At 38.2% G+C, this 13706-nt stretch overlaps 1 protein-coding gene across 2 annotated transcripts in view; it reads left to right on the top strand.

Moving 5' to 3' along the window:
- Positions 1-13551, top strand: part of LOC307046827 (lysophosphatidylcholine acyltransferase 1) — a 29004-nt gene extending 15453 nt beyond the window's left edge. For both annotated transcript variants that reach the window (XM_079693472.1, XM_079693473.1), the window contains exons 4-14: positions 2836-2948; positions 3126-3186; positions 3510-3568; positions 5235-5269; positions 6260-6314; positions 6436-6518; positions 7178-7303; positions 7864-8017; positions 8472-8570; positions 8932-9073; positions 9553-13551. In XM_079693472.1, the coding sequence (XP_079549598.1) occupies positions 2836-2948; positions 3126-3186; positions 3510-3568; positions 5235-5269; positions 6260-6314; positions 6436-6518; positions 7178-7303; positions 7864-8017; positions 8472-8570; positions 8932-9073; positions 9553-9785 (1160 nt within the window). In that variant the 3' untranslated portion in view covers positions 9786-13551. The remainder of the gene's footprint in view (positions 1-2835; positions 2949-3125; positions 3187-3509; positions 3569-5234; positions 5270-6259; positions 6315-6435; positions 6519-7177; positions 7304-7863; positions 8018-8471; positions 8571-8931; positions 9074-9552) is intronic.
- Positions 13552-13706: the final 155 nt, after the last annotated feature.

Below are 13706 nucleotides of genomic sequence, written 5' to 3'. Positions count from 1 at the left end.
CACTTTCACTGCAGAAGGAAAATAACGTCCTAGTAACTCACAACTTCCTTAACATACTTAATGCTATAGATCTAAAGATGAAAGCATAGCGTGTCAGACATAATTACCGATACTAACCATAACAGATTTTATGGAAGGGAAAATTGTCTCATTATGTTCTTCATGAAATCCGAGGCTCACGTTCTCGGCATTATTTATTTTAACCTTCATCTCTTATCATCGTCCACCTGGCGTGGTTGCCACTGCAATTAAAATTACATTCACTTTATGTGAATGTATCCTACCATCACTGCTTTCTTATAGTGTATCCCATCAGGCAGCTTGAGTTATTTTCTGTACACTCAAGTATTCTCAAGTAGGCCTTGCTGAGATACCGCCAGTACACACACTGTTTAGTTTAAGAACAGGTTGTACCTATACGTTCAGTTTCATTTGTAGTTTCAGTTCAGGCGTTTTTATGCCTCTGGCCCCCAGCCAGCAAGACATTCAGTAAAAGTACTAGGTGTGTGTTTTTTAAGCCTTTCTTTCTCCCCCCCTTCTCTGCCCACTTAGTCAGTAATTAGCCACTTCATGCTGAGTGAAGCTTGCCAAACAACGTAAGCCTTACTTGCCCGTATTTCAGGATTGAGAACACATGTTCTCGTAGACAAATTGGCATTACTATCAACTTGATGGACTCGAAGAAACCTTAGTAGCAACAATGGATATGTCTTATATTTTCATTGAACATTGCTTTTATTTTTGGGTAAAAAGGTTATCAACTAATGTGTCTCCTCAAATTCAGTTTGACTAGTCATGCTGGCCTGGCCAAACAAGTGGAGTCCAGAAAAAGCATTAAGACCTGATCAGCCACGGTGACGTGTGCAGAGTGTCTCAGGGTACCAGATAGAGACCTAATCCCTTCCTATGGGCAGACAGCTCACAGTTGGAATCAATTTGTTCTTCTAATGGCCTCACTCTTTTCTTTCCTCATCATATATTGCCCACACATTTGTGTATATTCGGGCATATAGCATGTTGTTTCTCTCTTAAGGTTGTGTCTCTGTGTCAGAGCTGTCTTGGGGTTTCTGATAAATGTTGTATTGTGGTGGACCGTGGATTTTGGTGTGATTTATTTCGGAAATACGGTTGTTGCAATATTTTTTTTGTTAAATAGTCTGATCTGACTTTATTCAGGCACATACAGTTGCACATGATGAAACTTAACTGTATTCACAATAAATATCACATTTTTGTAGTACCGTAGCATCAATCATGATATTCTCAATGTGTAAAATAACCATCAAATCATTATACAATTTGAATAAGAGGAAGACATATCATCATTATTCTAGCCAGCAGTTTCTTAAAACCCCATTGACCGCCCCTCAAACCTGATTGGATAAGAACCATTGTAACTTGGACTAACTTGTTCCTGGCCTATAATCAGAGAGAAAGAGACCGGACATATCTTGCAGTATATTTCCTAATTTATATTTGTTGTTTTACGCTATATCATACATTTTTCATAATGACATTTGGCTTGGTAATACCACATCCAATACCCGGTAAAATTAAACCAGGGAACAAAATTGACATTATTAAACAGCCAAATGCTGGTAAAATATGCAAGGGGCCAGTAGATTTTCAATCAATCAATCATTTGTCTCGTAGGACTTTTCAGTTTGTACAGAATATCAATACGACACCCTCTGTCCTTGGACCCTCAAATCGGACAAAAAAGAAACTTCCAAAGAAACCCCACAGAGGAGGGATCCCTCTCCCAGGACGGACAAACGTGCAATAGATGCCATCTATTCACCCACAATCAAAAAGTGTGCACCCTGATTAAAACTGATAAGTTAACATTTGCTAACTCAACTTATCAGTTTTTACTCTACAGTAGTTTTTTGGTATTTCTCCAGATCCCAAAGTTTTTATTCAACAGTGCTTTTCAGTTACAGAAATGTAACAAAAACACAGAGGAATGTTTCAGTACAGCCACATTCTTAGTCTCTTCACTGTGCAGCTCTGTTGCTGAGTAATTTGGATTCAAGTGTTTTGTTTAAGAACATCATTAGAGTGGGGGTTGATGTAAAAAGGAGATAATATGCTCTCTTCCCTTCCTGGCTTTTCTTAGTGAAGTGTTTTTGCTTCTGAAATGATGTATCTGATCGTTCAAAAGTAATTATCATAATGCTAATTACATCATTCTTTACTGTTTAAGGCAATATATTGCAGCAGTAATCATTCCTTAAGCTGAAAATGTTATCATTTTTCAGTCAATTAGTTTTTTTAATGGCTTTTTGGTTTGATGGCAGACATAAGGTCTGTGATTAAGGCAGTTTGAGAGAATGTCACTTATGTTTTACAACAAAAAAGGTCAGCTTATAACCCACTTGTGAATTCTAAAGCTTGTACTTGTCTTACATTTGTTTGCTAAGAAGTGGCTGAATTAGACTATAGTCATGAGACCATGGTATAGTTTATTATAAAACATTACCATCTCACTTCTGGTGATTGCATTTATGCTTCAAAAATCTGAAAAAGGGAAATGGTGAAATACAATTGACTTTTCATTAGAGGATTAAAGGAACCAGGGCAAAGATAACTTCTGGCTTGGCCTACAAAAGTACGTCATCCTTGCGGCACAATATACATACACGGCATGTGTTACCTGGTTAACTGGTCTGAGTTCTTGCAAATTGTGCATATTCCTGTTGGATCCAGCTGTCAGAGTTCCCCCCTCTCCTTCTACCTAATGCAGTAGATACCAATAATGCATAGAGAAACATTAGTTCATGTCAAATTAAATAAATAAATTAGCATCTGTTCTTTCTGCGTTCTTGTTTCCAGCTCTGATTAAGTTCATCAGACCGGTGTTTGTCTCACGGTCGGACCAGGACTCCAGAAAGAAGACTGTGGAGGAGATCAAACGCAGAGCCCACTCAGGGGGGGAATGGCCTCAGGTAAACAGAAATGCGATGCTTATACAGATAACATCACCTGATTTAAACAGGAGTACACTTAATTAGATTTTTCTTTTTAGTGCAAGCTAATAAACATCGTTTTTTTTTGTAACATTTTGTTCAGGATGAGACCCCTGTTTTTGTTTTTTTATGTGAACCATTCCTTCCTTCCTACAGATAATGATATTTCCAGAGGGAACATGCACAAATAGATCCTGCCTAATCACCTTCAAGCCAGGTAAAACGCTCCCATCATCATTTTATTAAGCTTTTCTCTTTTGATTATTCTTCAAAATGATGCTGCCATTTTGCTCACATGCAGTGACATTTCACATGTAACCCTGCGTGCAAATGTACTTATTATTACAATTTAAAAAAATGTCTGTTGGAAAAACATCTTTGATCAACAGATAAAGCATAGAGATAAAATAAGGTTGGGATTCCTTTGGTGTTTTTGATTTGTAAAGTGTCATTGAGTGCACCGACAAAACATGCAAATATTATTCAAATAATTGTGCTATGGTTCTTAAGCCAATTTATTTGTCTTGTTTGCTCTTGCAGGGGCCTTCATCCCAGCTGTACCCGTGCAGCCTGTAGTGATTCGTTACCCCAATAAACTGGTAAGATAATTTGAACAAACATTCAATAAGATTTTAGTTTTCTATATAACAATTTAAGTTTCTATTTTGTATTGAAATGTTGTAAAATCAAACCACTAGGGGATCTATCATGAGTGACTCCCCAGCAATCTCCATATTCACTGTGATGTTAGTTGTGAAGTGTTCGAATGCGCCATATTTTGTGTGTGAATGTGTGTGTTTTTATGTGTGCGTGTGTGTATACTATGCCTGGCACCTCACCAGAGTCTCACTCAGTGGGTAGGTAACGATCTTGCCGGTCACATGGTGGGTAGAAAGATATTGCAGTTATATATAGTATCCATGAAGGAGAAAATGTTCTGAGTAATGCAGAAAGATGTGCAAACTCAGCAGAATCCCATACGGTACTGTGAGATCCTCCACCGGTCAACACTTGTTGTCGTGGTCACATTGTGTCATTGTTTGATTTTAAATACAGGGATAACGCTGACACTGTTTGAAAAGGTAAAGAAGAGAACACATACAGTGTCTATTGGTTAATAGGCTGAATCTTACATTTAAAACGAACACAACAAGAAAAAGAAAAAATGTCTTTGAAGGCTTTGTAATCCAGTCGTGTAGTAATTATGTAGATACAACATGCTGTGGGCATATGGGACTCATGTTGCCGCAGCAGCATACTTAAGTGAATGCATTATTTTTGGTTTATTTATAAAACATTTACAACTATTTAATTTTTGATTCAAATGTAATTCCCATTGTGCTTCCACAGCCTCTGGCAAGTATATTCTATATAGGTGAAGATTGAAAAGATGAGTTTACCCCGCTCATGTTCTGGATGCTAGGATCAGACTAACTAAACTAATTTGTGTCTCAGATGAATGATGGACTCTCTCTTCAGGAGAGGCCTACTGGAACGACAAAGAGTCTGATTTAGTTGACGTCGTCTACATCTGGGTTATAAGAAGAACTCAGTGATGCGCACACAGTTTCTTCCTGATAGCCTGACTGGGAATCTGGCTAATCATGGTGTGACTCAGAAGGCAAATAAAGGCATATCTCTTGTTATAGGGCTTGTTGTTAGTGAGGCTGTGGTAATGCAGTGGGACATTGTGAGATGGAACTGTTATAAATGCAGCTAACATGTTCTATTGAGGGAGCTATTGCTATATGGTCTGCAATATCTGAGGTCAGTTGCAGAAATCACAAATGTAGTTCCAACATTTGAGTGGTGCCAGTCCTGACTGTGGTTAGGATTTTGAAATAAATGAGTCACAAGGTTGATACATATCTGAAATATGTCACTTATTTTCTTGCTAAGTCATTGTGTTTGCATGCACCTTAGTAACTACAGTAAGTCTACATTACTGTTAGTAAACCTGTGTACTTAGCAATGACTAACGAGACACACTTGTGCTTAAAAATCATTCCTTTACTCTTAGAAATATGCCAAAACTGGTATATTGTTATGTAGAAGGGGCAAACTAATCTTATCATGATTTTAAAGCGTGGTGATTTCCTGCCTTAACCTCATTACGCTTAATCTGGTTTTTGGTGGCCAAATGAGAATGAACTGTTTCTTAGCAGGAACAGCTGCGGGAAGAAACAAACAGTTCATTAGAAAAGCATTCTTGAAATATTAAAATGAATATTTTCTTCCAACTGATACACTTCATGTTCTTTACAGGACTCGATCACATGGACGTGGCAAGGGCCTGGAGCGTAAGTACACCATTTCTTATTTCATCTAAAGTGTGCTTCGGTATATTTGCTTGCTGTTAAAACGTACAATGCACTGTGTTTTTTAACTCTTTTTAAATGAATCATAAATATATAATAAAATAAATGATAATAAGACTGGATGATGATGATAATAAAGTTGTATAAATCCTCGAACATCTGGGTTAGGGTTACACTGTACAGAAAGACAATTATTCTGACCTAAAAAGAAATACATATTGAATAAAGTAATTTGACAGCGTCTCTGAAAAAGATTAGCGTTATAGTTTTTCTTATGAACATAATTGCAAGGTCATCAAGGTTGTGATTCTACAACTCAAGTGCAAGATACTATTTTCGAACTGAACATTGTGGTCTGAACCAGAATCTCCTCAGTGAGATCTCAAATAGACTGGAAGCAGATTAGTTCTGGCAGGAGGAGAAACACTGCCCCTGTTATCTGTCCCTGTAGCATCATCAGAATATATGTCTGTATCACGTTTCGGTGTGGTTTCCATTATTATGCTGGCTCTGTGAATGCATCTGGCTGTGTGCCCGGCTCGGAGGAGCACAGCTATACATTATTGGAATAAATCTCTGAAAGACACACACAAACTCTAACATTATGCAGTCAGACTATAATTTCATTTCAAACCTCTCATAGAAAGTTTAAGAGTAATACTGCATTTACATATACATATATATATATTAATACCAAAGTTGAGCTTGTATGCATTTCTCTAAGCTTTGAAAAGCGTACTTTAAAAAAAAGATAGTCTGTCCAAACACTGGCTTTTTGGTTTTGAAAAGTAATGATTTAACAATGTGAACAATTTAGAAAAACGGTTGAAGTGAGCAATTTCTGAGAAAGAAAGTGTTGTCTTTTGAACACACCGTAAATTCTTTGTCAGACCCTTTTTGCCATGGATACCAATCACATGTCTTTGTTACTGCATTTGTTTACTGTTTTTGAATGTGTCCTTATCTTAACAGGTTTGAAATCTTGTGGCTGACACTCTGCCAGTTGCACAACAGGTTTGTGGTCGAGGTAAGCTCCACATACTGCATGTATATATTGCCCTATTAAGTCATGATAATCCCTGCACTTGTAGTATTTCAACGTATTCTATGTGAAAGGAAGTTCATTTCTTCTCTCTGTCTCTCTGCAGTTCCTTCCCATTTACACACCGTCAGAGGAGGAGAAAAAGAACCCTGCTCTCTATGCTATCAACGTGAGACGTGTCTTGGCAAAGTAAGTTAAATGTATTGTTCATATATCATATGTGGCAGACGCTCCTTTTGAATGTACAAAGGGAAAGGTTGAGGGGATAGGTGATAACTCTCCACAGTTATTTTTTAAATGTATAAACAACAAATACAATATACCTTTGTATTGTCTAGAAGGGACAAAGAGCAATAAACAAGGAAGTGCCCGTGTTTGCTTTTAGGTCAACAACAATATTGTAATTCGACCAAGGAGAAGGATTGGCGAGGGTTTAACACAGGTCAATCACTTTATGAAAATAAAATGTTAAATTGAAACCTTCCATTTACATTTTACATCCCTGATATTCCTGAGTATTGACACTTTGTCTGCCTTGAATACCTCTCCTGCATTGAGTATAACAACACCTGCAGTATTGTTTATGTTCTGTACCACCCGGCATATCTCTTCATTCAAACCATCATATGCAGTGCTCACAGTTTACCTGTGTTATCATTCTCTCCCACACTCTGTGCTTCACTTCTTGAAGCTGAGGATGGGAAACAACAGTCCAGCAGAAAAACCAAACACATTGTTCCAATCATCAAAGTTGCCATATCAGTAACTAAATGATCCTTTATGAGTCTTCACCAGAGTTCGTATTGATTTGTACATACTGATCACTGTCTCCTTGTTGCCTTGCTCAGAGCCCTGGGGGTTCCCATCACAGACTACTCGTTTGAAGACTGCCAGCTGGCCATGGCAGAAGGCCAGCTGAGACTGCCAGTGGACACCTGTCTGCTGGAGTTTTCCAAGCTCGCCAGGAGACTGGGGTGAGTCTCTCAACCATTCCAATGTAATCCTCCCATCAAAGAGAACCAAGCCAGGGGCAAAAGGGTGAGACAAGGGCAAAGAACTCACCAAACACTGCAGGGATCCGGATTCAATATCTGGCAGTGGTTTGCTTTCCAGCGAATCAAACTGGTCTTGTGCACAGGTGGTGGAGTATGGGATTTTGTTATTGTGGCTGTGCTGCTGACTTCCATTGGTTGGTCTTGTGCCTGCACAGTGTGTGATCTGGAGGGGGGTAGTGTCCACACATGGCTTGGCTTATTGGTGCAACTCCTCTCTGGAAGATGAAAGGAGAAACTGGCAGCACTAAGTCTTATGATGGAGTCCAATATTTGGCAGGGACTACGATTAGTGCAGATAAGAGAAAAAGGATAGAAAATGTTCATTATTTGGCAGCAATACGGCAGAATCTTAATTGAATGCAGTCCAAAAAAGGTAGAAATGGATGTGATACAACTCTATAATATGGCCTTTTATGATGGTGTGGTTTCTATGACCCAGTTATTAATGACTGGAAATGTATCCCTCCTTGCTGCCCCAGGCTAAAACCCCGGAACACTGAGAAGGTTCTGCAGGATTATGGGAACAGAGCCAGGAAGCTGGAAGGTCAGAAGCTGGACTTGGACGACTTTGCTCAGTTCCTCGACGTGCCAGTTTCAGAGATGCTCCTAGACATGTTCTCTCTTTTTGATGAGGTAAAGACTGGAACTGTTTCACTCACAACCATGACAGCTCTAAAGGATAACTCTCATATTACATAATACTCGCTTTCAATGGATAAAGCACTGTAATAGCTACACTAAATGACAGGAGATGTGCAGTAAGCATTTTGTGCTTCAGTTTAGTGCATGAATAAACTCCAAGCAGGCAGTTGACAAAGTGCTTCTATAAAAACACTGTAAAGACTGGAGGCTGCATTGAATACCAGATGCATATTTGAAACTAATCACAGCCCCTTGCTTTTCATTCGGGGATACATTTGCAGTATAGAACCCAAACAAACAATCATGTTCTTTATTGCAGCGATGTGTTCACGACCTAAACAACAATCACCCGCAGCTATTTCTGTGAAATAAATAAATGAGTAGCCTTGCTCAAATCCTCTGTCTCCATCTTTCGTAAAGCGTTGTTTTTCTCTCGTTTTTCCAGCATGAAGATAACTGCATGGATATCAGAGAATATGTGATAGCCTTATCTGTCATATGCAGACCCGCCAAAACTCTGGAAACTATGAAATTGGCCTTCAAGGTATGTTCTGTTTTCAAGCTTTACGCTTATCCAACCACCAGACAGAAACAGAGTTCCCTGTGCCTGCTTGGGATCTCAATGAGACATGTGCTGTGTTAAAATGACGCTAACTGTAGGTTCTAATAAAGCAGTTCTAGCATACTGACACATGTTTAAACATAATTTTCTCATCGTTCATGCTCAGATGTGTATTTCATTACATCAGATGTAATGTGCATTATCATAACAACCAATGAGATAACCAAACTGTTTGAGTAGTATTGAGAATAAAGATTTATGATTTATAAAAAAGGGAAACCACTTAAAGAACAATTTCTCTGGGTGATAACACCTGCGCTTCTCCCCATTGTGTGTTGTGCAGATGTTTGAGGCAGAGGAGGACGGTGCCATCACAGAGATGGAGCTGGCAGTTATCCTGAAAACGGCTTTAGGAGTGACGCACCTCAGCGTGTCGCGTCTCTTCACTGCCATCGATCCCGAAGACACAGGGAAGATCACATTTGGTAAGAGATTTGATACAATTAAGTCAATAAGGTCATCTTTATGAATCTAGCTTTTGTTCACCCTCTTATGAGGAGCAGTAGATTCACAACCATGTCAGTCTGTCTCTGGGCATTTCATTTTCTTCTTTTTCTTTGCCTCTGGCGCCCTCCTGTGGTCTTTCACAGCGTTCAGTTATTATGCTCCAAATATCTGGAACAAACTCCCAGAAACCTGCAGATCCGCTGCAACTCTGACTACTTTTGAATCCAGGCTGAAGACCTTTCTTGTTGCCGCTGCTTTCAATTGAACTATTCATATCTTAAACTGCACTGTAACTTTTATTCATGTGTTTTTCTTTTAATGTTTATTTTATTAACTTTGCTTTTTAATGACTGTTTTTAAATGCCATTTTCTTAATGTCTTTCATTTTTGTAAAGCACTTTGAATTGCCTTGTGTTGAAAGGTACTATATAAATAAACTTGCCTTGCCTTTCTACAGATAAGTTCAGATGCTTTGTGGAGCAGCACCCAGACATTTCAGAGGAGTACCTGTACGCAGAGAACGCAGGCCTCAGCAGCGGCTCCTGCCACGTTCACCACACAGAGTCCAGCCTGTCTTCCCGGAAGCTGCGAGGCACTGCCAACAAAAAAACAGCTAACGGTATCTGCCCTGACTTCAGCCCCAAAGGCCATGACGGCACAATTGATGGACTTTTCAAGAAACACAACTAAAATGGTTAAAAAGTGGGAGAAAAACAAACACCTCTCCTGGTGAGAGGGTGTTGTGTAGTGGGGGGGCAGAGGGTAGCTATGTACTTGTTGGTTAGTAAAATGTTTGACAAGTATGTGACATCATTTTAGTAACCACAACTACATAAATGAAGAAGTTTACCTTACCCTTTTTTTATTAGTATTGTGTCCATGATTTTGCTTATGTTCATTCTGGTAACTAGTTTATTTTGTTATAAATATAGAAAGGATCGTCAAAATGCCAAACAAAGGCTGTCAGAGGCTTGAATACTTGAAGGGCAAGCACTTATAAAAAATCCTGGGGCAAATGTTTTTTCCTCCAACATAGATCAACATGATGGAAGCGGGAAAAAACAAAAGCTCCGGCAGGGAAGTTAACAAATATTTAGTAAAAATCAGTGTTGGATTATTTTACCTGTAACTTGTATCTGTTTCCTCTCTTTAATGGTAGCTGCCTTTTTAACTGAAGTGCAGAGTGCATGGGCTCATGTTATTTTGAGCAGTATTGAGGATTATTCATCTGAAGAAGGGAGTCCTAAGGGTACTGGTGACAATTGTAGCTACAGTAGCCACATTTGAGGTTAACCCGGGTCTCTTTGAGTGGACGGTAATAATTGCTATGAGCCTCTTACATATACAGTGATACATTTGATTTAGCTCAGGGTTCAGTGACAAAAATGAAAAATGTAACTTGTATGATGTCATCATTTTTGACGCTCACTGGGTGAAGTGCATGTCTTTATTTTCAGTACTCATCTGTTACTCCTCAGTCACATTATCTTCACACATTTCTTTCAGATTGGCGAATTGAAGTGTCTTTTTTTTTATTGTTGAAATCACACAACGTGGACCAAAAATGCATTGGGTGATTTAATGTCACCCGTCATGTCTCGTCTGTACTGTCCTTTTCTGTCAGTGGTGTAATGGCTACAAGGAGGGGAGGGGGCTCACAATGTGTGGCCATTGAAAGCACAGTTAGTTAGGTGGCTTTGTTGGGTATTCTAAAGGCAAGGTCATATTACTTCCCTTTCTGTCTTACACTGCTATATTTGTAGTCATTCCTACCATTTTCACAGCATATCCTCAGTATCTCTGAAAGGTCTACTTCTCATGTGTTCATGGAATATTCAAACAATGGGCCTTAAGTCACTTGTTTTTCAAAAGATACCCAAACACCTTTGCATCTAGCCACATTCAAGGGACCAGTTGAGAATTGGAAAATATCCACCTATGGTAATATGTTGGCCTGGTTTTTTGTGTTTTTGTTATCATGGTCTAATTGGCACACAATGTGATTGTATTTCTTCTTAGTGCACTAACATGCAGCCTTCAGCGTTAATAATCAAAGGCTGGGTTGGCCTATGTTTTATTATGACTATATAGGATTACAAATGTAATCTCAAATCACTCTTCTTTAGTCATTAGTATTCTTTAACATATTTTAGCACACAGTTTCACTTTGGTAGGAAGTATTTTACCCTGGCGTTCTGCAATGTGTCCAGAATTTACCATAAAGTATCTTTGTTTGATTTTTAAATCAAGAATCTAAAATTACAATCAATATTTGGATGTATTGGCCAGAAAGCCACACATAATAATGCTCATTTCAATCATTTGCCAAACATGTAATTGGCTGTTTTTTGTACCTTATTTATCTCGTATTTCTGCAAACGTGAAACGATATTATACTACAACGTCTTTCAAAATGTACAGTGCTATACATCATGTTATTTTATAGCACGACTACATGTTAAAGGTAATGCCTCTCCTGAGAAGATGAATGAAACATAAGAGACTCTGTTTGTAGCCAGTTATAGTTTGGATCTGTGCATTCATGGTTTCAGTCCATTGAGTTTGTGTTTGTTGATATCACTTCAGATATCAAACAACTTTGAATTGTATACGTTTGTGTGGGTGAGCTTCACGTTCCCATCCCATTCATGACCATGCATACTGTACATGTACTCTCATTATGGCTTTCGGTGAAGCAATATTTCACATCTCTTAAATCTTCTCAAAAGATATGCTTATAAAGAGTTCTGATATGCATTTAGAATATTCCAAATGCAGGACATTTTGTGAATTTTTGAAATACGTATATGAATGATTTTTATTTCCACTGCAATGACAAAGATCTGTGATCTTCTCTCTTTTGCAGATTGTATTGATGGTGACAAATGAGCTACATTATCATTTTCCTTTGTATAATACTGCAAATGTTTTGTGTCGTATACCTCCTACACAGTGTAAAGGTTTATTGTTGTTATATTATTACTGCTAATTATCGCTAAGTTGACTGCTTAGAAACAACAATGCAGATTTCTTAATGAAACCGATAGCCTTGAATCTATAGAGTTTTTATGCTAAAAAAGAGAATGTATAGACAATCTTGTCACAATCAGAAGCTACCCAAAGCGCTGATCTCCAGTGGACATATTCCCAAAAAGTCATGGTTTTCAAATTTAAACTTTTTATCCAGTTTGAACCTTCTTTCACCATTGTCTTTTTTTTCATGTTTAAGGCATGCAGGTTGAAATAGGCATTGTTTAAGTGTGCCTGGCCTCGAGGTGGTGTCTGCCACCACATGACGGGCCGCATCGCACAAACACACAGACTGTACGCATATATAAACTAACATGTTAAACAACAATCTTTTACTTCTATCACCTTTTTAAACTTGTACGTATTTGTGCTTGCACTTTAGATTATTTTCTTAAGATTTTTTTAGTAAAGCATGTTAAGTTTGTAGGTTACAGTATTGTAGCTCTATTTTGTTAATATAAAACGTTTTTGCATTCAAATACCTGCTGCGATAATGAAAGCGCAGAAGAAATTAGAGATCACACATTACAGAAAGCTGTCCCTCGTCCGACGTTACTCTATGTAAGAGCTTGGTTCGTGTAAACATCTTAACATGTTTGAATTTTGGAATTTGTATAAGCTTGAAGCAACTTTGTAAACGCGTAGGACTTGGCAGCAACTTTCTGATTGGAATGACTAAAAACTGCACCGTGGAATGATTAAATATGAAATGTACTCCCAAGTGATGTGATTTTACAGCAGGTGGTTAATTATACAATTCACTATGTATGTATAAGTGAACCCATACTGTTTGTTTACATAGGTGGAGAACAAAGCATTGACCCAGAATGAAATGTACTGAGCCACTGTAACCCAGTTATGTATGTTAGTTTTTTGTAACACAATGTCAATGTGAAGTTCTAAAGAATCATATATTTTATCAACAAGTCAAATATGTGCATTTATATATATATTCAATACTTCACTACAATTTGGCATCGGGGCTGTACGAATATAGCGGGTCCATTTGTTTTTCACACTTTCCCTTTATGTCAAATACCTCTGTAGAGGTGAGTCTAATTTTTGTACTTGCTATCAATCTGATCAAATGTAAACCTGCGAGAGATAAACTTGTATTTATGCTACTGCTGCCTGCTTCCCACAGTTTGTCCAGCAGAGAGCCTAAGACGAAAGACTTGTGTACTCTTGACAGAGCGATAGTGTTTTTCTGATGGCTTATGTCCGTGGACCAAGAAACTGAACTCTCTGTTTTCTCTGTAGCTTTACTTCCTGTCTTTTTTTCTATACTCAACAGGTTTTATTTTATTAATGCATTTTGATGATGAAGAGTCATTACTGCAAGCTACTTTGAATTTGTCTGTTCAGGACTGCTATGATATAACTTGTCAATGTGACTCTTGGATTGAATAAAAAAATGAGATGTTAACACATGGTTGTTTCTGTCACGATGGTGATTCCATCTTGCACATTGAAGATGTTTCTATATTTTGGCCAAATGATGTCAAAGTTGAAATGCAGCTGATTCTTTCTTCTGTTTTCCACACTATCTTGCTTATTGTACAAATGTCTCCCTCTTGAGGT

The sequence above is a fragment of the Notothenia rossii genome, assembly GCF_949606895.1.
Source record: "Notothenia rossii genome assembly, chromosome: 7".
Classification (NCBI taxonomy): domain Eukaryota; kingdom Metazoa; phylum Chordata; class Actinopteri; order Perciformes; family Nototheniidae; genus Notothenia; species Notothenia rossii.
The sequence above is the reverse complement of the archived record's forward strand: the minus strand, read 5'-3'. Positions and strand labels throughout refer to the sequence as shown.